Source organism: Salarias fasciatus (genome assembly GCF_902148845.1).
Source record: "Salarias fasciatus chromosome 7 unlocalized genomic scaffold, fSalaFa1.1 super_scaffold_4, whole genome shotgun sequence".
NCBI lineage: Eukaryota > Metazoa > Chordata > Actinopteri > Blenniiformes > Blenniidae > Salarias > Salarias fasciatus.
This window is the reverse complement of record NW_021941229.1, coordinates 23,096,547-23,122,611: the sequence shown is the minus strand read 5'-3', so window position 1 is coordinate 23,122,611 and position 26,065 is coordinate 23,096,547. Positions and strand designations below refer to the sequence as shown.

The window sequence follows — 26,065 nt, the reverse complement described above, 5'->3', positions numbered from 1 at the left end:
TAATAAATAATAATGTGACGGCTGATTAAACAGCTAAACTCCGACTTTTTAATGTGCATTTAAATGTGTATTTGCATAAACATGCCTGGTAAACGCCTCTTTAGAGGACAGTGATGCCTTGCAGCACACTATGCAGCCAACTTCTAAAGCTTAATAAAACCTTAATTAGGTACCAGCCTCAGCCAAGATAACGGTGGCGAAGCAGCCCCTCCACCTCCAGTTGCACCCGTCTCCACAACACAGAGGTGATCTCAGGTTCCCATTTGTCCCTCTGCCACAAATTAAAACACATGTCTTACACCACACTCCCCATCATCTTTCTGTTATTTTTCAGCTTTTGGTTGGAGGCTGTGAAATTCAGAACAAGTCTTAATTTATCAGGCATAAAAGCGTGCGAGTAAAACCTGCAGTGAGCGCTCAGATAATTCATGAATTACAAAGAGAAAATTTAATTAGAGCCCCAATTGTGCAGCGCGCCACAATAGGGGAAGTGAAAAGTGGGGAAAGGAGCGAGAGCAGATGAAAGCCTGTTTTTCGGATGGACTGGATCTGAAATGTTGCAGTTTATTTGACGCAGGGTTAGTCATTGTGAGAATTCTGCCATGTGGCGTCTCACTCTCTCCAAGATCTTGTCTTTTTTTTAACATTATATTTGTTGATTTAAAAAAAAATGGTATTAAAGCGAAATTATCCGAATTTCAAATGGATTAAGTGCTTTTTAGAGAAATATTTAAGGGAATTTAAAAAAAAAAAAATCATTTCAGCTAAAACTCTCCTAAAAAAAAAAAAAAAAAAAATCTCTGTCTCTAAATAATGCTGCATGCAACAGGTCCAAAAAAATTGCAATAAACAACAAAGGCTTTGTAAACTGCAATGCAAGTCTTTGTGTTTTCCATTGAAAACATCCGGCAAACAATGCATAAGTGTCCAATATAAGAAGATTAACCGGAGGTTGTTTCTTGTTACAGATTTAAACTAATTCTAGTTCAAGTAGAGGTCCTCCCAGGTCATGAGAAGTTCTAGAAAATTAAATAATTTAACCAAAATAATGTTCAGACCTTGAAATGTTAAGATATAATATAATCTTGCTCCAAATTTCAACTACGTTGTGCCAAAAAAAAAAAAAGAGAGAAAATGTTGCTCACAGCGGTGTGTTTGTGGAAGACGGGACGTCACAGCATGAGTGGCACTATAAAAAAGTGAGGGAGATCAAAATACCCTCATGAAATTTGCATTTTTGTACCCAACCTAATTTAACGTATCATAAATTGCCAGTAAATCAAACAGCATTTAACAGAATAATATATAAATTATGCAAAGTCACTTCAGCAACAAACACTTTTTCTTGAATGAAATCAAACCGAGAGCCCAGAATGTAATATTTATCTCCCCATCAATAATAGGTTTGTTGTGGAAAAAGCAGTTCTCCTCGAGGTTAACCAGGGTCGGGCTGATTCTGCTGGACGGCGCGGAGAGCTGAAGCACCTGCTGTATCGCTCGCCTCCAATTCCCTTAGTTATGATTGCGTAGCTTATAATCTACTCATTCAGTAATACAATTAAATTCCCAGATACAATTAACATGCCTGCACTCACACTCTGACACACACACACACACACACACACGCGCGCGCAGGATAGTGGAATTCCCATCAGTAATCAGTGCAGCACAGCGAAGCAGACTCAGCAAACCTGTGAGTGTGGTAATGGAGAGGGAGTGGTCTGTCTTTATTGAACCAATATAGAGTGAGAGAGGCGAGTCATAAAACACACACAGGGCCATTCATTTGTTCACTGACGTCTAAAACGAAAACTTCCAGACACATCTGTTCAGCGGCCCATTTATCATTCAATAATCCTGCGAGAATGCAATACTCCGCGCCTCTTTTTCATCACCTGAATTTGGAGTCGAACAGGAAAAATTTATGATTGCCGCCCCCGGAGGACTTCATTTAATCTGTCTCCTTTTCTTTTAGACTGTGAGTGCTACGGCCACTCCAACCGCTGCAGCTACATCGACTACCTGAACATCGTCACGTGCGTCAGCTGCAAGCACAACACCCGAGGCCAGAACTGCAGCACTGCAGACTGGGATACTTCCGCAACGCCTCTGCTGAGCTGGATGACGAGAGCGTCTGCATCGGTCAGTCTTCAGGGAGGCGGCGTGCAGAGGGGGGGTGGTGTGTGTGTGTGTGTGTGTGTGTGTGTGTGTGGTGTGTGTGTGTGAGAGAGAGAGAGAGAGAGAGACTGACAGAGAAGCAGTTAACAAGATGCTGCTTTTAAAATTCAAGAGCCTACTCAGATGCTGTGGAAATTACACATAAAGAGCCAATACTTGTGCAGTATTGTCTCTTTACTTTGCGTTGCTGTTTGTTCATTCTGCATTTATCTCAAGCATGTGAAAGTTTAACATATAGAGGGTGAAAGTTACATCCAGCAGTACAATGCAAAAACAATCTTTGCTCGGTGCAGACGGAGGCAGGTGTCAATGTTCCTGTTTCCACTCTTAGTGGTCAGTTTTAATATTGCAGGAACATTTTGCCTGAAAAGCTTCCCTGCTGCAAATTCACATCTTAATCTACTTACATATGGAAATGATCCAATAAAACACTGCACCTGGCTCTTAAAGGGCAGAAGACCCTGCAATGAGATTCTTCAATCTTTGCCAAAAACTCCCAAGCACCTGAATAGACGAAAAAGTTTGTGACAATGCTGTGATTACACATATTAGTCCAAATACAACCATGATTATACAATCATCATCAAGTTAGCAAAAAAGGTGACCATCAGCGTTGCTAATATTTTGAGATGGAATAAGGTGAGCAATCACACGAGTGCACAAAAGACACCGATGTTCCGGGAGACGTATATCAGCCTGTGAAAAGGTACGATCGCAGCGAAGGGCCCATTGGATCGGGACAGCTGTTAGCTTTCAGTCAAAACAAACCACAAGATTCTACACCTCACGGTAAAAGATACCGAATATTTCATCCAAAAGTATGATCTGCTGTCGCCAAAGACACCCTTGACCTTGGAAGGTTGGCTTGGGGAACATCGGGAGGACAGACTCCAAAAACTGTCGTACTTTGACCGTATTTCAGTCATTTTCCTGTCCACTCGGACTGGAATTTGCCAGTTCCGCCTGCTCACCGTTCCTAAACTTGATTAACTAATTTAATTAATTAGAAATGAATCAACCTTGTGGTACAATAATAACTGCAGTTAATCGCTAAAGAAAGAAAGAAAAATGTGCTGATTCAGCAGTTTTCAGACAACAGTCGCAAAGTAATTTAAACATAGAAAACTAAATTTAAGAATCATCGTCTATTCAAGCTAAAATTAGGACTAAACAATTAAAAAGACAACATAAAGCACTTTGTTTTTAAGCACTCTTTCAGCTTCTTTCCCTCCTCCACACCAGACTGAACCGTCTGCAATGCCTCCGTTTATTTTTATCACTTTATGCAGATTGAGAACGTGAATTAGCAGGAAAAAAAAAAAAACAATGACAAAATCCCATCCATCCATGCTCATAAAACAAACAAAATTTGTCTGGAAATTAAGACGGATCGAACCCGGACACAGTTTGAATAAGAATGACAAAGAGTGTTACTTTAACTTTCTTGGCCAAACGCAGTAAAAGTGACAAAAAAGATTAAAAACTCTTGATATAATACTGGGCTGTGAATTGTCAGATAGCTCGACCGATTGGACGCAGTCTGAAGAAACATGCAGCGTTTTGGAGAAACATGCAGATCGGTGAACGTCGTGGAGTTCACATCCTCCAGGTAAAAACGGATTAACTGGATTATCATGTTCGGATTTTGGATTATTTGAGACGATTGTTTCAGGAAAGTTTTGTGTTTAGACGGCAACTTTTTGAAAACGACGTCCGTTTCCATGGTTGTTTCCGAGGCTCAGACACCAACGGGTCAGAAGGCGACACAGGAGACTTTAACAGACTAAACACGTCATCGGGGCTGAGTGTTCAAGCAGGAGGAGCTGGAGGATGAATGAGTTAAGCTGAGCAATAGAAACAGAACAGAAACGCTCAGGAAGTTGCAGCATCTGGTCGGCAGCTGTCAGGAAGTCTCCTCTTTGATTTCTCCGTTTCATCCGCACAGCTTCAGGCTAAAAATCTGATCCTAACAGTTCTTCTTTCTGATAACACAGTTTTAATACGATTACATTTGTACCACCCTTTAGAAATACAAAAGCATACAATCATTATAAAGCGAGCTTGTTTTCACAAGTTTCCCTCTATTAGCCGGAGTGTCGTCGCGCGCAATGAGCGAATATTCAGATATTCAAGGTCCTGTCCTGTTTATCGAGCTACAGATTTTAAGCCTCGATCAAAGGTTTTTCCGCTGGGATTGTCGAAATGAGGCTCAACACCAGCAACCGGGCGGAGGACAATATCAATTACAGGGATTTTCCACGAGCGACCAGTTACTGCTGCAAACACCCTCAAGCTACGCAAAATCAGATTCAATGAAATGAGCTGCACAAAACAAAACAGAAACAGAAGCACTCTATATATGATTTTTTTTATTTTAAAACTGCATCAACGTGCTGCTGCCTGTCGGTTTTCCTGTACCTTGCAGCCAGCCGTATTAAGGCCCTGCACGCCCTGGAAAGAGGTCACTGCGTTTGCTTTGCTGCGTGGGATAAAATGCGGTGTTGATTTGGATCCATCTGTAGGTGGACTGCAGGGGGTTTGAGGGTAAACTGGCCCGCGGTCGGGGGGACACACACAGGGCCGGGGCCTTGGAGTCAGCACAAATCAGGCCTCCATTAGCTCATCTGCCAGCACACTCGCACTCAGAGCGCGGCAGCGAGAATCGGCTCAAACACACACTTTTTACACAGTTTCTCTGCACACGTTGGCTCCCTGTGCCTCAGTGTCGCCGACGACCGCTCGGCTGCGGTTGTTTTCATGTGTTCTTCTTCAGTTGTTTCACCGTTACTCATTTCTGAACTCAGTTTCGTGATAAAGACAAGCTCACAGCTTTCCTGTTCCACTAAATGACTGAGGAATGCAGTGCGCGTATGCATTTCTGATCAGTCTCGTAAAGCCCCTGATCTGCGACCAGCTGTCACTGATATGGATATCACTGGAAATTCTATAAATATGGGTCTGGAATTATAATTAGCAACAGAAACAAAAGTTAAATGAAACCAAAACCATGTAAACTTCAGATACGCACAGTGAAACTATCATTTCAGCTGAATGCGTGAAAGCTTGTTCAGTTCCTCCAGTTTCTTGTTGACACTTTTAATTGTCATGCTCCATCGTCCATCGTCTTACAGACTGCTCAGGAATGACAAACTACTTTTGTGCAACACCCGATATCATCTGTACTCAATCCAATAAGAAAAATGCCACTTTGAAAATCATCACACAACCCAGTTCTTGGCAATCGTTCCCTTAAAAATGAACCAAACCGTAACTTTGCTTTGCGTTGATTCACTACTGTAAGCTGGAGCTCAAAGGAGACACCACTTGATTTTCACCCTCTGCGACTGAACAGGCTGTCTGCATTACAATCCCCGCTGCATTACAAGTGCTACACCTTTTCCAAATGTTCTGGAAAGCTCTTAAAATCCAGGCCCGGCCGTCTGCGACATGTTGGGACCTCTCCGCTTTGAAGAAACCGCGCCTCGTCTGCTCGGCGCCGTAGCTCCCCGGCAGTTAAATATCAAACACAATCTTGTGCTCTGAATATAAATGTCCACATTTTGGTCAATCTTTTAAATGTTCCTGGTTTTTTGTTTTTTTCTCTCTCTCTTCCCTCCCATCTCTTCTTTCAGAGTGCAACTGCAATCAGATGGGCTCCGTTCACGACCGCTGTAACGGGACAGGGTTCTGCCAGTGCAAAGACGGCGCCACGGGGGCCAAATGTGACGACTGTGTGTCGGGATACTTCTGGAAGCAAGGCTGTTACCGTGAGTTTTTTCTTTTCTCTCCCTCTCTCTCTCTCTCTCTCTCTCTCGGGTTAAGGAGGTGCTGCAGCCTTTCCGGGACCTTTGCAGACGCACCGTCCACTTAAGCTTGCGGAGCCCCTGATGTTTTCTTCACTCACGGGGGAATAGATCATGTAGCTCATTAGCAGCATCAGCCGCTCTTTTAATTGATGACCCTGTCACGCCTTAACCCCATTACAGGGAATCGCCTCCCTCCGCCATCCACCATCCACTTTCAGATAGATCCTCCCTCCCGCTTGCCGGTTGGTGTGTGTGTGGGTTTATTTATTGCAATACGAGACAGAGCGGAATAAATAGAAGTACAGTGTGTTTTGGGGTTGACGGTTTACTCCAAATTCTCCGACGCAACAAAGCCAATTACCTTTGGCGAGGAAAAAAAAGAAATGTTAGCATATGTAATCTTTCCCTGTCATGGCAGGCTGATACTCTGTCTCCTCTCTCAACATTTTTAGGTCAAGTATCTTGTGCAGCACAGCTACCTCTGTGTGTTTCCTAATGCCTTTGATAGCATTTTAATGAGGCTGCTCGCTCCTTCCACCGTCACTTAACAAATATCCAACATGAAGTGGGTTTTTTTTTTTCTTCTTCTTTTCTTTGACGGTGGTTTTGACTTGACCCCGAGAAACTGCAAACTCATGATAAACAGAGAAAAGGGACTGCAAAAAAAACAACAAAGGGCAGGTGCTACCTGTTGTAGTCCCTGAGGCGAAGACTGGTGAATTCATCTTGCCTCTCTCCTTCCCCCTGCTTTCTCTGTTCCTCCTGCCCTGAATTCTTCTCCTCTCTCTGTATCTTCGCCCCCCCCCCCCTCCTCCTCACGCCCTCCCCACCTGTCTTTCCCTTTGCCATACATCTTCCCCTCGTCTTTGTGCTCTTTACTCCCCCACTATCCTTTCACCGCCTGTCATTCTGTCACTTCGCCGTGCGCGCTCTTTATTCCCAACTCCCCTCCGCTCTCCATCCTCCACTCCGCAGCCAACGTCTGCGACGAGGAGATGCTCCTGTGCCAGAACGGAGGGACCTGCTACCAGAACCAGAAGTGCATCTGTCCTCCGGAGTTCAAGGGGGTCCTGTGCCAACAGTCCCGCTGCGAGGCGGGCAAGGACTGCAACGGCGCCCCCACGCCGAGACGCTCGGCGGCCGCCCTGCTGCTCTGCACTCTGCTGGCCCACCTGCTGGCCACGTTAACGCCCCACTGAGCCACCCAGCCGACCCGCCGACCCGCCCCCTCAGACCAGGAGTGTGTGTTCATGTGTGCGAAGGGCGACCCAGGGCGGGGCGGGGCGGGGGGTGCGGGGGGGGGAACTGCCCGCCTCAGGTCATGGACCCTTCTCGATGCACACTGCACTCGGACACGCTCACAGAACACTACCTAAAAAAGAAAAAACCATTCTCCTTTCAAACACACACAAACGCACACACACACACACACACACCTCACAGGACTGTTATGATATGGAGTGTGTGCTCAGGTGTGAGAACGACAACCCGAAGAAGAGGGGAAAGAAAAAAAACAGGAGGAGCGACCTCAGAGAAAAGAGATGCAGTCAAACGAGGGGAAATATGAAACCAACCACTGTTCCCTTTATTCCTGAGCTGGAGCAACGTGCATCAAACCAAAAAGAAAAAAACGCAAAAACACTTAAGTCACCACTGTTTCACTTCAAAGGGAATGGCTGTTGTAACCACAAGGACCTTTTCTGTTTCTTTTTATTTCCTTTTGTTTTTTTGTTTTTGTTTGTTTTTTTTAAATCCTCTGTTGAGTTAAGGATCTCACCCTCCGTCAGACTGACGGTCGGACTCGAACCGAGGACCAGACGAGACGTGACGCGACGGGCCGCGAGGAGGGGTGCTTGTTTGATTCTGCTGCTGAGGCCTAACATAGTATATTAACCAGGTTTCATTTCTTCTCAAAAAAAAAAAAAAAAAAAAAGATGAGACTTGATTTGCATTTATTCTATTTCTGCTGCATTTTTTTTTCTAAAAAAAAAAAATACAAAAAATGTTTAAAAAAAAAAAAAAGACATCTTCAGTCAGTGTATCTTATGTGCCCACTAGCAGTCGCTGAGATTATACATATTATATAATATCCAGGGGGTTATGAATTATATTTAAAAAAAAATTAGTCACTACTATGGTTGTTATAGGAATGAGTGATTGTTGCCACACTTAGCGAGATTTAATCTTCACCACAGTATTCAGGAAGCAGAATTTAACAGAATTTAATCAGAAGTCTAAAAGAGAGAGAAAGATATGAACCACGTATCATACTATATGACATTATTTGAATATTTTTTGTAGAAATTATTTTTGTTTGGAGTTACAATAAATGATAAAAAAATGACATTTACAACTATTCCAAATGAGCATTTTATTACACCGAGTGTAAACCTTGCAGTAAATATGACTGTTATTTGCCTTCTTGTTTGTAATTTTTTTGGTCGCCGTTTCAATCAAGTGTCTCTAATCAGTGTTAATCTTCTTCATTTCAGCGAGTTTTCACAACAGAGTCTTCACTGCGAGTCGCTCATTTGATCACGTTGGACACGGCGCTCAATGCTTATTATTACAAAGGGATTATTCCAGTTTAAAATCCACCAGCCTGCCTGACAGGCTGACAGAGAACCGCTCCTCTCTCCAGGGAATATAAATAATTTTATTCTAATAAAGTTCCAAAAGAGCTTTTATGCATCTTTAAATGTCACTTTGCAGATGGAGCACAAATGCTGCGCTAATTAAAAGCGCAGACGGCGACATACGGCGTGTCACGGTGGCCCCGAGAGCCGGTCCCACTGACCTCCACGCCAGATCTTTCGCTCCTCGATATCACCGATCGGTTCCTCACAAAGGCTGCTCCGCCCTCCTCCGCCCTCCTCCTGCCTTGATTTCACTGACGAACGCCGTAGCGCCGAGTCAGCCGAGGTACACAGCGGACAGAAAGACATGAATGCGGCATTACATCAGGATACAATGTACATCAAAAGATAAAAGCCCAACTAAGCCAGCGAGAAATGACAAGGCGGGGAGTCGGCCGGGTATTACCGCCGTCTCCGGGAGCCGCTGGTTGCTGTATTAGCTATTCTGTGTGAAGGGCTCATCCCCTCCGAGCCCGAGCAGAGTCAAGAGCGGAGACCGTGGAACGGAGCAGTTTATCGGCGCGCGGTGCGTTGAGAGATGATGTAAAGGAACACCTCTCATTGTGGATCAAAGAGCAGGTAATGCTTATAGCCCGAGGACAACGCGGTAACGACTGACGGCGGTGTGATGTTTAGACGCAGCGGGAAACTCGCGAACAAGGGGAGCGAGGGGAAAGTTAGGATGAATTCAGGCTCTGTTCCTAGAATTTAAAAGAAGTACAAGGCTTGAAATGGGCCACTACAGGTGCTTTTCATATATTTGAAGGAATGGTTCGCTTTTTTTTTTTTCTCGCCCTCATGGCAACAATGTTCAAGTCCAGTTGGGCTCAGGAGACTTTCTGTGAGGAGTTTGCATGTCGGCCTTGTGCAAGAGTCGATTTTTTTAGAATCGGAATTAGAATCAGGGGTGTCAAACAAACAAAAACCACCAAGCAAATTTTGAAAACTGCAAAGAAAACAGATTTTCAGAGGAGCGGACACAACAGAAGACAGAGCCGAGCTGAGATGTCAGTCAAGCTGCCATTAAAGCGAGCGACCTGGCTGCTGCAGAGCCACGCTGCCAGGGTGAGTTTGTAAAAACATGCAGAAGACAACAGCTACTGGAGACATTTTTTGGGACATTTCGCTGTATTGTGCACCAGATGGTTTCATTAAAAAGTGCTTCATGTTGAAATTAACCCTAAACGTTTGACAATCCCTGCTCTAAATGGTTCGTTTGCAGGTGGTTGACTGTCTCAATGCTGATTTTCAGAAAGACAGCATTGAACATGTCTGGTACGGATTATTCGATGGACAACTGAGCAAATGATCAAAATGCAATGTTCAGTTACCTCACAGTATCTAAGATTTATCCCCAGAGGCTAAACACTTCATGTTTTTTCCTGAATTGCAGCTGCAACTTTGATCAGCAAATTTTTAAAAAAAATTCGAAAAAAAGAAAACAAAGTTAAGCCACCTTTCATCTAGATAAACAGTCTTTTAATGGTTTTGTAACATCTTATGCACTGACAAACCCATATACTGAGCATATCTTATTAGCAGAATGCTCATCCTCATAAAATCCAGCAGGTTTTTTTTTGTAGTGAAAGCGAGGAATTAAACTGAAAGTCCTGAATGCTACCTATATTCAGGGGAACCAGTGAACAGTTTATCATGAGGGTTCATTGTAGTCGTTAATGAATATTCATATTATCTTACCCAATTAAATTAAATTATTGAGCAGCATTGCATTTTTATGCTCAGGGATGAACCCGGAGATATATAAAAAATGAATTAGAGCAAACTAATCATCAGACGGCTCTGTTTTTTTTATATTTTACCTCCAAGTAAAAAAAAAAAAAAAAAGAGTTTAAAAAGAGGATAAATCACAGGTCAACTGATCATTTACATGTCAGACACCAGCAACAGTTGATACGATCATAAGCGATGGTGAGCGGGACAAAGCAGCACTGATGCTGAAGTAAGTACATGCTGTCACTGCCATCATCCCATCAGCCTCGGCTGGTGTGTGTGTGTGTGTGTGTGTGTGTGTGTGTTTGAGATGAGACACGCCGGAGAACAGCGGCTCAAGTTGTCTTTGCGCTCCTGCAGTTTCCTGAATGTGACTCAGAGTTTGGTGAGAAATGTCTCTATTTGTCCATGTCATCTCGGCTCTGTTTTCCCAGCTGTACCGCCGCCTCCTGCCTGGATTATTTTCAGCTGTGGATTTCACACGGCTCCTCCAGGCTTCCGCGTCTCGCTGCCCAAAGTTTCCTTTTTCAGACGTCCTTTGTTTGGAGGTACAAATGCCGGCTGGCTTCTCCGTGTGGAGCCCTGGGATCTCTGCCGCACGGCCCACTATCTCCCGTACACGACCTGATTTCTCTTCCAGGGTTGTGTGTATGTTTCTCCAGGGTTTTTTTCGCCGGGGCTGATCTCATGTTCATCATCATTTTTTTTGCAAAGATGTGGGGTTAGCTGTACAGCAAACCTTTGCCGGGCGCTCTCCCTGTGGAGGGAGCCTGACAGAGGCCCCTCATGTTTTTTAGGAAGGGGAGCAGCGACTCGCTCCAGCTCAGTAGGTTTCTGGTGTTTCACCAAAAGGGGAATCCCACTCGGCCTGTGCAGTGACATCTCCCCACATCAAGCGCTACACCTTATTCATATCTAGACCTCAGATCAGACAGCTCAGCTCCTGCCTGACCTATAAATGTGCAATTAGGGTCCAACATTTGCTCTCTTAACATAGATTCTCATCCCTACAGACATCTTCTGCTGGTAACAAAGCCCAATAAATACCACAGCTTTTAACTCTTAATGTTTAGTGACCTAAAAAAAATTATTCCATTCCAACATGACAGTTAATTTCTGGAATTACAATTATATTTAAATTAATATACACAAAGAAAAGGTTCACATATTCTGTAATTTCACTTCTGTGTGTCTCTTACTGTTCGATTCCATCATCAGAATGTATAAAACATCTCGTCTTTTTGCCGGGTACATTTTGTGCTATAGGATTACAGCTGTTGCACTCGACGGCTTACAAGCAGCACGGAGCCACGTTGCACTGAACCGGCGGCGCAAAGCCTCCGGTGCGTGCGTTCGAACATGTTCGGCGGCATGTCACGCCTCTGGAGCTTTTCAAAGCTAAAACTGCTGGAATATCATCTGATGAAGCTCCTCCAGATGCACTTTCCTTGCTTCACTGGGTGAAATCCGTGCAGAAGCATCCTGATGACTTCAGCATTCCTGAGACCTTCTCCTTATCAAATATTTAACAAAATCCATAGTTTCATCACCACGTAAAGACTCTTTCCCAGGAATAAAGGCAGAAAATACGAGCTTTTAAATAATAATCAAGGGATGTTTGGCAACATATAGTGCATATCTTACTTTTATACTAATGACTGCTCTGTGGATGTTTGCAGTTTTGCCGACTTGTTCTCCTGGTGCTTCTTGTTACTGTAATTTCTTAATGAGTCATTTTTTCAAATGTATTCCTTTGCTGTACATAATGACCATGCAGGCTGCCTCTTCTAACTGAAGGTAGGTATCCGCCGATTTGCAATCATCTCAGAAGAAAGCTGAGAAATTGCAGAGACGGTTAATTGAGGCCTTTCCAGTCGCACCAACTCGAATCAGTTTTTAGGCATTTCCATTACGTTCTCATATTCCAGGTATTTTTCTCGTACCTACTCGGGTGCAGTTTCAAGACAGCCGAGTCAAGCCGAAAGTGCGACGTACAGTAGATATCCACCCACTGATTGGCCGTTAGACTCAATCCCGCCGTTTTTTAAAACGTAATCACAACAAGAACGAACACAGAATTCAACCCCATTGAGCAACGACCAGCTGCAGACATTAACGGCGGCTGACGAGCGGACTCAGGCGGAGGTAGGCGGAGCGTCCCGCCTCAACAACTCCGCGGAGAAATTCTGTTGACAGCTGCTCTCCTCTCCCCCGTCCTCAGACACAAAACATGATGATGCCGTCCCTCCTGCCTTGCACGAGTTCACACCTCGACATGGCTGCCAGGAGGAGACGGCGTCCTCGCCGGCGAGCTGGGGACGGATCTGGGGCACGGAGAGGAGCTTTTGGAGAAAACCTCAGTGCGCCCACGCATACAGTGCATTAATGCAGGCCGAAACTCATTCAGGTAACGCCACGCGTGGAAATGGTGTCAATATTTAAATGAAGTCTTAAATGTGTTTTCCCATAGCTCAAGGATTTTTTAAAAAACACACATAAAAGAGTGAGTAAGCGGAATAAGACGGTGACTTCTGAGCTGTTAAGAGTCTGTGTGTCTAGTCTTGTATAGCTGATCTACAAACGCATACCTGCAGTTTAATCTCAAGGCCTTTTGAAAATAAGTAGTGGAAACACAAGAAAGAGAAGAAGGAAAGAGGATTCTGTCTCATGTGCAAATCCAAATGACGATGCAGTCCTTTTTGAAAGCTAAATATGCAATTAGAGGAGCTTTTTTCGATGTTTTTAAACCCCTATTTAAAAAAACAAAAAAGAAAAAAGGATAAATGTCGATAAAAACAGGATGCAAATACTTACTTTCTCACAGAACATGAAGAACACGTCGTATGTTCTGAAACATTTCACAGTTTTATTAAAAAAATGTTGGGAAAGGAAACAACAGAAAACAGCTGGAGAAGAAAACAAAATAGGATAACTGGCAACAGGTGTCTCATGTGATCGGGAATAAAAACTGTTTTCAAATGGACGGAGTATCTCAGCAGTGAACAAAAAAAAAAAAAGTTTGGAAAATATTCTCCAGACCAGAGGCAAGGCCAGTGGTCAACATCACATGTCCTCAAGCTGCAGAGCCTCAGGCAGCATCGGGTGGATCTGAACAGGAGTCCACTGCTGAAGCTTAGAACACGGTTCACTGTGCCATTCACAAACACATGAGAAGAAAATGAAAAATGCATTGCTGTGGACTGATGCTGAAGTGGGAGCATTCAGCTGGTTAAGCGATAATATTTTCAAGCAAAAACACTGAACTAGTGTTGTGTTCTGAGAGTTCATTTAAGTGACGAAGGTGCTTGGAGCCTCTGAAAATGCAACTTTTTCCAAAACACCCCCGCAGAAACATGGACTACACTCATTATGGACTTTTCCTCTGCTTGAGCAGTACCCAGAGTGCTTCACACGGAATCACATTCATTTATTCTCATGATATAATCCATCCATTGGGAGTAAGTTGAAGTTTTTGCTCAAGGACCCCTGGACAGGGGGGGACGGGGGGGAGATGTGGAATTGAACCTGAAGCCTTCCCACTGCGATATGAGCAATCTGCCAACTGAGCCACAACGGTGGAACTTTTTGAAAATGCTTCAAGTCCGTCTCCATGTAGACGGTGCAAAACAACTTTTCTGAACTGCTTCTTCTGCACATGTGCACATAAACAGACTACAACAACGTTTGCTTCCAGAGTGTCATGGCTCCCAGTCCATATTCTCCTGGCACGTGGTAGTTTTACTGTATATTTGAGAGTCCTCCATAACAGCAACCCAACAGTGAGGCCTGTCCAAGCGAATGCTTGCGTACTCGCCATTGCTAGCGTTTTGTTGCCTGTGCATGTTTGTGGTTTCATTACAAAAACAAACAACGGCCCCCACTAGCTGCCTAAAATAGAAACACCATTGTTTTCATAGTTTCTGTAGAAACGAACATCGTTTTCAAGATGTTGTAGTGAAAACATGAAACTTTTCTCAAACGAAAGCCAAACGAAAAAAAAAAAAAAAACTGTCACAAAGTGGAAGTTCGTATGAGTTGTTGGTATGAACTGCAGAAACTAACTCTGAAAATCTCCGCCTGCCATCGCCACCGAGGTACAGAAGCCACGTTGAACCTGTGAAAAATCACTGAATAAAACAGTATTAAATATGTATAAATGATGCATGTGTCTCCAGGCCATCACCTAGTATGTGGATGCAACAGTTGGTGTTAAAGGTATCACGCTGACGGGTGTGCTCTGCACACACTGCGCCGTCCTTACCGAGCGCTCGGTACACACAGGCAGACGACGGAACAAACACAGCGAGCCGATGCCGCTCTCGAGGCTTTTAACCATCAGTAATGATATTTACAAATGGAAATTCAGACATTATTATGACGGTAGATATACACTATATGTGTGTTATGACTTCAGTCGGCGGAGCGGAGTCGCACTCCTCTTCCCTGTTCTCCGGTCAAGTTCCCGTCACTCATTTTGATGAAGTGTGTGGTCCTGAGGCGTCTTGCCGGAGGCCGAGCAAAAAAAAATCCGTAAAGACACCCAGAGGGATTGCCGGACATAAAAATAAATTAATTAAAAAAAAAAAAAGTCTGCTGGATTACACTTTCCAAAGAGACAGTTTAGATCTAGAGGTGTGGGCATTACTGAATGATGATAACTGCAGGTGAAGAAAAATCGTCAAGCCGTTGTATATGGATTCTGTGGACCCAGATTTATTAGTCATAAAACATATTTTAACAGCAGAGTGCAGTGGGATTGCTACCGCGCAGCAATCTCACCAGAGAGACAACAGTATGAAAATCTGAGCCCCACCACGGTGCAGCTAACAACAAATAAAACCAGAGGAAAAGCAGGTCAAACTAACACATATAAATACAGACGCGACGCAATCTGCAGCGAGGACAGCGACGAACGGGTTCCATCTCTGGAAATCAGCACAGCCACATTACAAAACCCACGCAGAGAGGAGCAAAGATTCTTAAAAACAGTCACAGCAATCAGATCAAAAGTCATGAATTTGTTTATCATGCTTCCCATTCATCTTCTAACCCAACTAGTCTGCATAGTTATCAGGGACGATATGGACGACTATGTCTGAGCTGCGTTGCTCCCAGGCTGACTGAAAAACGTACATCTGTCTAAACCAACCTTAATCACATTAACCTCTGCGAACCTCTGAGAACTTCCCACAAGAGCTGCAGCTTCAGAGAAGCTCCGATCCAGCTCATATATGCTCCTTAAATCATTGGACTTGTCTATTTTCCTTTTGAAAACACACCAACTCGGAGAACTGAATGTCCCCTCGCTGTCCAAGCCCACATACCAACAGGTGCCATGATAAATGCATAATTGGCATCATTCAATGTAAATTCAAACGGCAAAATAAAAGAAATGCATTGTTTTCATAACTCAGACAATCCTTGTGGTGCAGAAAAGAAACATTCACATTAAGCCAGAGCACAGTTTTATACAGTAAAGTATTATCACATCTGGGTTCAAATGTAGACGCAATGAATAAAAAGGCTCAAAAATAAAAATGAATAATTTGTAGTGTTTATATTTTCATGATATGCCACGTCTATGGGACCCACAACCACAACACATTCTGTGAAAGCACAGCTTGTTCTACAATGCTTTCAACATCTGATGTGCACGGATGTCACTCCCTGCTGCAGGATTAAGTGCGACAGTTCATGCCTCTAAAGTTTGCTGGTTGTTTGTCGAAATAAAAGAAGCGGGAAGTTCTTACAGCGGGTCTCGGTTTGGGTGTCTCCACCATCGCCTTTTGCCTGGTTTGGCACACTGTCCCTCACATCCACGTGCGCTTGCGAGGCATCAGCGTGCCGTATTTCAAACATGCCGGCGTATGTCTGAGAAATGGCTGCCGCTGTGCAGTATGTAGCCGTCAGAACGCCTGCGCTTCAGGCAGAAAGAGGGAGATCTTTGTCAAGTCGCGAAGCTGTCAGGCTCGGTGCGGCGCTGGGGCCGACTTCAGAGCTCCAAATGCCAGTTGTAAAACTTGGGGCTGGGACGTCTGCCCTTTCAGCTGCTTCTGCACGCACACACACACACACACACACACACACACACACACAGCCGCGTGGAGATGTGAGACGGGGGCGTCTGCAGAGCCCGCAAATGCCACTTCAAATAATGAGCAAACATTTGTTTTTGAGGAACATCTGCAATGATTTTAATGGAGCTTTCTCTGATGCACTTAGCATCTCAGTCAAATTTCCTTGAATTTTTAAAGAGGTCTGCTTGAGGAGGAGGTCTTTGACGGCGTTATTTGTCAAAATGCTTTCAGGTGCCAAATTAAGTTTGCTTTGGAGTAATACCTCTGCCATCTCATCTGTCGAAAAACTTCAACAGACCAGGCAATTCCAGCTCTGAAGGGAAGACATGAAGACAATATCCCTGCTCTGTATTAGAAAACGTTGCCTTTTTGCATTTGAGGATGACAGCAGAGTACACGGGCGGATGACGGCTCTTTTTTGAGATCCTGAGTGAGTTTTCCGCAGCGCTTTCTTTCACAGTCATTTGGCAGGACAGTCTGGAACGGCTGGCCTCTTCAAATTTTCATCGAACAAGAAGTTTCAGACACACACAGTACAGAGCTGCAGATTAGTGTCAAACTGTGAATGCAAATAAACAGGGAGATGAGCTCAGAGGAGCACCGAATGCGACCAAAATGCAAGAGGAGGCGCGGTTTATAACACAAAATCATGTTGTTCCTACTGAAAACTCAAAACGTGACATTTATCATGAAAATTCAAAACATTCCCACAGCTACAGGACATACGATTCAGAATCAGATCAACACTAATGGTATAAACAGTGCTGTGTTAACAAGACAACAGGAGGCTCCAGGTATACATTAGTCATGTACTACCCATTTTCTACTTTATTTAAAACACTGGAGTCTATCCCAGACAATAATGCATGAAAGGCAGAGTAAACAAGTTGCCTGTTCATCACAGAGACAAGACATCTCTAAAAACAACATGAACCAGCACTTCATGGGGGAAAAGCCAAGAAATAGCTCCACAAGCACAGGAAAAAACATGCAGTTTCTACAGAAAGGCTTGAGCCATAAAGCAGACCCGAGTCGTGCTGTGAGACACCACGGCAATACTGTGCCACCCAATACAGCAAATCTTTAGGTCTGAATTACATGTCATTTGACAACTTGCATGAATACCAAATACTAAAACACAACACAGGTGAGTTGGTGCAACATTAAACTTCTTGAGTGAAATAATTAGGAGTTATTTTGACTGAACTGAAAAGGTTCCAGTGTTGTGATAAGATAGATGTGATCATGTTTGACTGAAACAGTTTAACAGCTGCTATGGTTATTGTCTGTTTTCTTATAACTCTGATTGTCATGGCTTCTTCAATGAAGGAAAACTGAATATTCACAATAACCTTTCCTCAGTAGCAAATAATGTCACAATTTATAAAGGGAAAAAAATTACAGAGGTCCCAGCAGCACTGAAAGGTCAGAGTATACACAGGTCCAAAGCACAAGGGCCCATTCAACAAACACTTTCTACTACTAACACAACTTTTAGCACATTGTGCAAAATCTGACAAATACTGCAAACAATCATTACTAATGAAGAGTTCAATTAGATGGCAAACTTTCTAATAGCAAATTTCAAATCATATTTGTTTGTTTTTCTTATTTTGTAATTTTAAGAGTAACACATTCAAAAAATAAATTGCAGGCATATTATAGTATCTGGTGGTTGTCCTTTGTTTTGGGTTTTTTTTTTTTTCACTATAAGAAATAATTAAACCGGTAACAACTAGGAGGGTAAAATTACAATATTTTCAAGAGGAAAACTACTCAATTTAAAATTAATAAAATGCACAAAATAGATCGACTGCACCAGTATAATCCTTCTAGATGAATAGATTGGCCTATTGCATACTAATTGCATTGAGCCCAACTGACCAAGATTTAATTGCCATCGGAAGATCCGCTCTAATCACCCAAAGGCCTTACATATACTGTACAATGTATTTAAAATGCTAACATTAAATAAAACAAAACAAGCATTATCGTTCCCAGTATTAATGAATTAAAAAAAGGAAAAATTAAATACATAAACCACTGTTAGAAAATTTTCTACTTCACTCACCGTAGGTGAAAGTCTTTGGTGAAAAGGTGGTTTTGCGACGCGAAACTGCGCGCCGGTTCTTGAAGTCGCAGTTGTGAATTTTCGCCACGTCTTGACGCATCTCTCCGATTGAATAGCGACTATATTCCACATTATAAATTATAACCCACCTGAGTCGCAGGTGTACTTAACACCTCCGTCCATCTTTGCAGCAGGGGGCGGGAGGACAGAAAATATCTGCTCTCTGATTGGACAGACTCAGTTATCACCATCCAATCAGAGAGAGGGGTCAGGGGTCAAGACGGGGCGAAAATTCACAACTTCAAAAAAGCCATTTTTACATAGACATAAATAAAGATATCAAAGAGTTTTTATGCCTCGCATATTAAAACAGGATGTTTGTCTATTTCTTTTCACAAACTCCGAAATTATGTGCAAACATTCATTTACAGATGCAAAATATTTATGACACAATATTGAGGCCATGCATATACTATAATATCACAGTATTTTAATAAAACTGCACATTTCCTTACAACCAGAAGACATATTTCGTATGTAAAGATAAATGAAGCTTCATCAGCAGTGTGTTGCTCACTCTGCTGTCATTTAATTGATTACAAGATTGAACCGAATTCCTCTTGCTGTGATTGGAGGAATACATTTGAGAGACAACCTGAGGGTCCATCAAAATGAAGAATTCCCCCTGCCATTTTTAACTTGTTTTTTGTTTTTTAAAGTCTGGTTTAAGATGGCACTTTTGATGTATTTTTGTAGCAGTTCTGTAAAATATTTCTGTGAAAAGAGCCACAAAACAAAACAAAACAACCCCATCAAGGAAAAGACTGTTGCTTTTTCTTTTTCTTTCATTTTGATAGGCACAGGTCATGGTGTACATGACATATAATTTGAATGATAAAATTCAGAAACAATCAATCATACAACCTAAGTCTCATTATCGTCACCATTGACATTTATTATATAATCATAATGGTTGATTATCTCCATTTTAGCAAGCTGAAAGTAGAGGTAGGAGTTGCACTGAAATCCAGAGACCCAGATTACAAACTGCACTCTTGCTATGATTAATTTTAATTTCAAATGAATTTTGGGAGAAGAGAATATTGGTCAGTTATTATCTAAACTTAACAAGACTCATGGGCATATTAATAATGCTAATTTAATCTTTCTGTATTATTTTATTTAAAAAAAAAAAACTATCATTTGTTAATGAAAGCTATTATTTGTTGTGACATTTTAACTGTGCATTAAAGTCATGAATCCAAATAATTTTATCACATTTCAAAACTGACAACACAGCCATGGCGTGGCAGTTCACATTCAAATGAATTATAGAGGAAACCCATTCCACGTGAACGCGCGCCGGAGACAGCGAAACCTCACTGCAGCTTTCTGCTTGCACCAGTTGGGGTTAGGGAATAGTAAGAGGGAAAAGAATAGGACAGAGAGCAACAAGCAAGCTGACATCAGAAAGAAAGTAAATCCACACACTGCAGATTTTATCAGGGAGAAAAAGCAGAAAACATGAGGTTCCACTGCCAGAGATCCTGCAGGAATGCACCCAGACAAGGCAGAGAAGTTGATGAGACACAATGGTCCTGTTTACATGCGTCCATAAAGCCTACCTATACTCAAACTGTGAGATCAGTCGGATTGTATATGTATCATATAAACACAGAAGATGATCCAATTCACTGGAATCATGTAAAAGTTTCGGATGGGCTTGTGAAAGGTTGCCAATCCCGATTGATTATCTACTTAATAGCTCATATAAACAGCTGAAGACAGTGGAAAACAGGAAGCAGGAAGTGTGAAAGTGGAAATCAAAACCGGCTGAAGAACTCGACGGTGGTTGAGAATTTATTTTTTTATTTATTTTTTTTTTAATAGGAACCCTGAGAAAACAAGAAATTGATAGAGGGGATGGTCACGAATCATGCAACAGTTCGGATTGACAGACTACAAGAGGCTGCTTCCAGCGTATCGCGGACCTGTGTGAACGGATGTTTGAGCAGATAAAAACACTGGCAATTCCCTGAAAAAAAACACCCATGTAATGGGACATTGGTTAAACCAGACAAATATGATAAAGGCCGTGCAAAAAAGTTTTTGAAAAATAAGTTCAATATAATTATGGAAATATGGGTAAAATTCAAGTTCAATTAAGGCTTAAAACTAAAACTGTCTGGGGATGAGTTAAAAAAAAAAAGTATAAAACTTTTTTGATGCATTTTATTTCAGTTTTATTGTGAAAGGCGAAAGGAAGTGCTGTTTCTGTATACATCCGCTGCCATATGACGCACGAGCTTCACGTGAACAAAAACCGCGAAAGTGAGACACCAGAGCTTGACAGCAGAAGACACGTTGCGGTGTGTTTTCTGGATCCTCAGTCCAATTCTCGAAGAAGAACACTGTTTAGATTACCTGTAGATATTTTCACTCCACGTGTGTCCTGGAGCTAAATGTTGATGAGACTTCAAAGCAGTTTAGCATAATTAGCTAATTGAGCATAATTATCTGGCTAAGTGGAAGTCTAGCAGGAGGACTTGAAATTAGTTTTCATTAATGACCTGGAGGCGGAGATCTTTTTCACATGAGGTGCTGAGAGACTGCCGGAAGATTACTATTAGACATCATGCTGTTGGATGAATGGATGTCAGTCACTAAGCCTGGACCAGCCGACAGAGATAGTACGGAGACACAATGTGGATTTTCCTGTTTCTTCTCGCAGACTTGGACCAGATTTTATGCACAATGAATTCCTGACCATGTCCCTTTAATTTTGCTCTTTATGATGTCCCCAATCTAGGAGACAGAACACAACATAGGTAAGGTCCCACCCACTGTTTCCACTGCCAAGAAGGTGAGCACACACCATTCAAGAACCAAAAAGCTCCCTAAGCCATCCTAACGATGAGAAAAGGAAACAAAAAGACGGTTTACTAACTTAAAGGTGCTGTAGGCAGGATTTGCTAGTCAATGCTAATTTTTCGGTGTTTTCTTTGGATTAAATGTTAGATTATCCACTGATAATCCTTTAGGAGTGTAGCATAATTGCATTACTGCAAGGGCGCAGCGCTTCCATCTGTCTCTGTTCTGAGCTGAAAAGGAATCTCGACAGCTCCAGGTATCTTTGACCAATCAGAAGAGCTCATGAGGTTCTAACCGTGATTGGTCGAGGGGCATTCGTCGCGCGTTCTTGTGGGAGGGGCTTAACTTGCGTAAGGGTGTGATTTCAGAGAAAACAGGACAGGATTGGCTGTGCTGGGTTTCAAATTGCCATCTTAGATGGTTCAAATCACCATCTTGCTTAGGTAAACCTAAGCAAGATGGCGGAGATGCGGAATCCTGCCTACAGCACTTTTAACCTCCTAAAAGAAAAATAAGAGAAAAATATGGCGTTATCAAATAAAAACAGACCCTCTCACTCCAATTATACTTACTATTTACAGTGCTAAAAAAAAAACATGGTTTGGCCGTTTTGTCTAATATAAAGTGTGTGTGACAGATTTGATCATTGAGAATCAGCTGTCTGCTCTGAACACCAACTACGATACCCACAATGCCTCGCAATCATCTGCGCTATGGCTGCCCTAGTGGTTCAAAATACACTCAAAATAAACTCAATTGTAGGAATAAAAAAAGAAAAATCAGCAGCCGCACCGAAGCCGCAACTTATTCGGTGTAAAATGGGCATCAGCCAAGGTTCCCATCTTCTTCCCTGCGTGTGTTGAAGTGTCCTTGGGAGTTTCCTCGGTTACATGGCAGCTGTCACCAGCGGTGTGTGTATATGTGTGTAAATGTCAGGACCCTTTACCAAGAACCCAACAGTCAGGGTCGCAGAGTTTCGCTGTCCTCTGCAGAGACGTGCCCGCTGTAAGGACATTCACCTAATCTTCAGGATACGGCAGGGAGACGGGAGCCACTCAAGAAAGCCAGCTTGAAGTTGGCCAAACAACATTTTTAAAGAACTGCGAGTGCGAGGAGGAAGATTTTCAGGTGTGATGATACGAATTGAACCCTCTGGGCCGAGCTCCAAGCGCTACGTCTGGCAAACACCAGACTCCGCTCATCACCCAGCTAATACAATTCCTGTGGAGAAGCAGTGTGGCGGCAGCGTCGTGCTGTGGGGGAGTTTCTCAGCAGCAGGGACACGGAGTCTGGTCTCAGCTGAAGGAAGGACGAAGGAACGGCAAACACAGAGAGGTTCCTGAACACATTCTGCCCCGGAGGGCAGGCTTGTGTTTTCAGCAATGTGCTGAAGCAAATTCAGTCTGGTGCAAGGTACTTCATTTATGACTTTGATTAATGAGGACTGGCTTTGTTTGTTTGGGATGTTACCAATAGCTCAACTGCCCAGCATACATCATTTTCAGTGAAACTTCTGGTTTAAAGCGCGAAACATCTTCAAAAAACTTGGTTTAAAGACCAAACTTGATATAAAATGGCCAGGATGACTGAGAATCTTCACGTTCAGCCAATAAAGGGGCATGGATCCTCTTGATCAGCGCACCACATTGGAAAATTTGAGGAAGAGATGCAAAATCAAGCGGTGATACAATTTATTTAAAGATATTTTAAACAAATACATTCAAATCAAATCCTTTAGCTATATGCATCAGTGTCTAGTTATGGTTTGTCACGATTCCTCTGTAGTACGTATGGTGACCCTCTTCAACTGAAAATCAGTCTAAATATTTCAAAATATGTTAAATTTAACATTTCCTTCTCTGCAACTATGAATAATTTCTGTATTCTCTGCGAGGTGATCCAGGGACGCCGAAACGTGTTAATCCGGCCCTGAATCGCATTGATGGATGGAGCGTTTTGTAGCAGCCACAAGTGGTTGTGCATTATTACTAGCTCAGCGCTCGTATTGATCATTGTTGGGCAGCCTGCAACAGCATCGCGCCGGAGGGACCTCCGTGACGACCGGTTCAGACTCACAGGATATCGGAAAAGCCCCTCTTCATTAGCCTCGAGGGGCGCAGACGCTGAACTCCTCACCTCTCTCCAACAAGTGGTTACTGAAGCCCCAGAGCGTTGCAAACTCCGTGTGTGTGTGTATGTGTGTGTGTGTGTGTGTGTGTTAAAAAAAACCTCGACAGTCCTAGCAATTTTTCCCATAAGCTCATGAAGAAGTTACAGTCCATTTCACATTATATATGTATAATATCATCGTAAATTAGCAACCGGGGGCCAGCAGGCCACATGCAGCCCTCATGCCCACTTTCTATGAAATAACATCAGACAAATCAGAAATTAATATTTAAAGAAGAGGATGGTGGTTTTAAACACATTTGGACCTTTATGCATAACTCAATGATCAGTTTTATCTTTGCACATTAAAGCTGACATGTTATGATTTTCAGACTTTTAATGGCTTCATTAGGAGTTTCTTAGTGTGGTATTGCTAAAAAAATTATCTGTTGGTATAATTAAACAAAGTCAATCATACTTAATTTATCATAATATAGGCTATTTAAGGTGTTTATATCATTATATTTTTAGGACGTACCAATTTCAAATTGTTCGATGCTTCATTGGTTAAAAAAGAAAATGCTGAGCGTCTTTAAAACTCTTGAGAAAAAACTGTGGATAAATAGAAAATGAAAAGAAAAAAAAACAACAAAACATTAATCTTTTAGATTTAAATTTTAAAAAGAAATCTCTTCGGGGAGCTTTCAGGCTTTGAAAAGTTGTGCATTTTTTGCATTCTTCCTGTTGCTGACATCTGTTTTTTGGCAATAATATGACAGAACTACAGGTGCAGGGTGCATCCATCTGCAGTTTGGACACTTTTATTCAGATGAAGAACTTTAGCCATTCAGGACAGAAGGGACCTGACCGTCATGCAGTCGTAATAAAAAACCCACCAGAGGCCATGTTCCTCCAGATGGCTTTCTCTGAAAACAAAATTGACACCGTCACGAAAAGATGCCACATAAAAAGCAAGGATGACAATTTTATCAAGGAAAAAAAAAAAAAAAAAAAAAAAAAATCCTCCATGAGTGGTGTGTATTCTGTATTTTGACCCAGTATTACCCAGCGTTACATGGGGATGTACATGATTCTCCGGGATAAACATGGACGGTCATTCATGTCAAGCCGCAGGAGGGAATTCACAAAACCCGCATCTCTGAGTCGAGCCTGTCCCAGTGAGCTGATTAAAAAAATGGGATCTGAGTGAAAAATAAAAAAAAAACCACACTACTCAGCAACACGGAGGTCAAGACAAATTGGAGCTTTGAGAAAAAGAAAAAGTTTAGGCACGAAATAAAAGTTGGCAGCTCAGTGACACATGGGAAGGGAGTTTGGTTCACCAACAAAGAGGAACTGACATTTCAGAAATGCATGACTCTGAAGAGTAAACAGCGTTTCTGGCAGTGACATACCTGTAGTTTAAGTCGCGGGAAGACTGGCTTTCTCTTAGAAGACGATGCAGCTCTGTCTTGAAATCCTCCACAAAAGAAACTGACAGCAAAACCTGAAGAGCAGCCTTCTTTTCAGGGAATAGACGCAAAGAGCTGTGAAAACAATGCACACATTTTTTTTTTTTTTTTAAGTATTGAGATATGTCACAGTATTTACCATCCCTTTTAGTGCTGTTGTCATGCGTTATGGCTTGTTTTCTTTAACTTTGTTTGGTATAAAATTTGTATAAATTACCAAGTTGAGCTAGCCTGAGTTGACCTCCATCCACCTGCCTTTCACACTGCTCTGACTTTTTTGTTTGTCCACGTGAACGTCCGTGTATTTGGAATTGTTCAAGTTTGTACCATATTGTTTTCCATGCGCATGGCTCCTTCACCAAAACAAACAACAGCACCTACTAGTGGCCCGACGTGAAAACTACATCATTTTCCGCAATGCCGCTGTTTATGTATAAATAGATTTTGGTTTTAAATTGTGGAATAAATGCAAAACGTCTCTGAAACAAACACAAAAACAGAAATCTTAAAATGTCATATAAGTGACAGTCATATGTGTCTCCGATGTCATACCTCATGAATGCGCCATGAGGTATTTATTCTTGAGTTTATACAGTCCTGCAGAGCCCTCTTCCTGAGATGTTTGTTTTTTAGCTTCCGTACGCCCTGTGAGGACGTGCATTTCTGTTTTTTTATTTTTTTATTTTCCCTTCCTTTCTCCGGTCTCTGTTCCTGCATGCTTCCCTCAAACACTCGCCTCACAGCCGGTCCTCCAGTCTCTTCATGGATCGCAGAGCACCGTGTCAGCAACTGTCACACGTCTAAACGTTCAAATGAAGGCTTCAGTTGTGTATTTACTGTATACTGATCCCAAAAAAAAAAAAAAAAAAAAAAAAAAGGAAATGCCTCTCTGCAGCAGAGAACAAGAGTTGCAAGTTTTCAAAGTCCTATCCAAAGTGGAGAAAGACCTGACTGGCATTGAAATGAGACATTAGACACTAGACAAAGTTACCGTTATTCAGTCTGACAAGGACATTAATATGTTTGTCATATTTTATGACAATAGTTCTTCAGACATTATACCAAAGACTAAAAATGTCAACTAAAAATGTCAGTGGTGCAAGTTAGAGGATCA

The 26,065-nt window shown here is 42.4% G+C and overlaps 1 protein-coding gene and 1 long non-coding RNA gene across 2 annotated transcripts in view; both read left to right on the top strand.

The window, feature by feature from the left end:
• The window catches only part of LOC115382695 (netrin-G2-like), a 69,637-nt gene extending 62,392 nt beyond the window's left edge, over positions 1-7,245 (top strand). Inside the window, 4 exon segments of the mRNA XM_030084531.1 lie at positions 1,976-2,074; positions 2,077-2,142; positions 5,811-5,945; positions 6,960-7,245. Coding sequence (XP_029940391.1) covers positions 1,976-2,074; positions 2,077-2,142; positions 5,811-5,945; positions 6,960-7,183 — 524 coding nt within the window. The 3' untranslated portion in view covers positions 7,184-7,245.
• Positions 7,246-7,313: 68 nt separating this feature from the next.
• On the top strand, positions 7,314-25,950 carry LOC115382697 (uncharacterized). Its single transcript, XR_003930593.1, has 3 exons — positions 7,314-7,686; positions 14,811-14,815; positions 25,939-25,950. It is a non-coding gene; the product is annotated as an uncharacterized LOC115382697 (long non-coding RNA).
• The last annotated feature ends 115 nt before the right edge of the window (positions 25,951-26,065 follow it).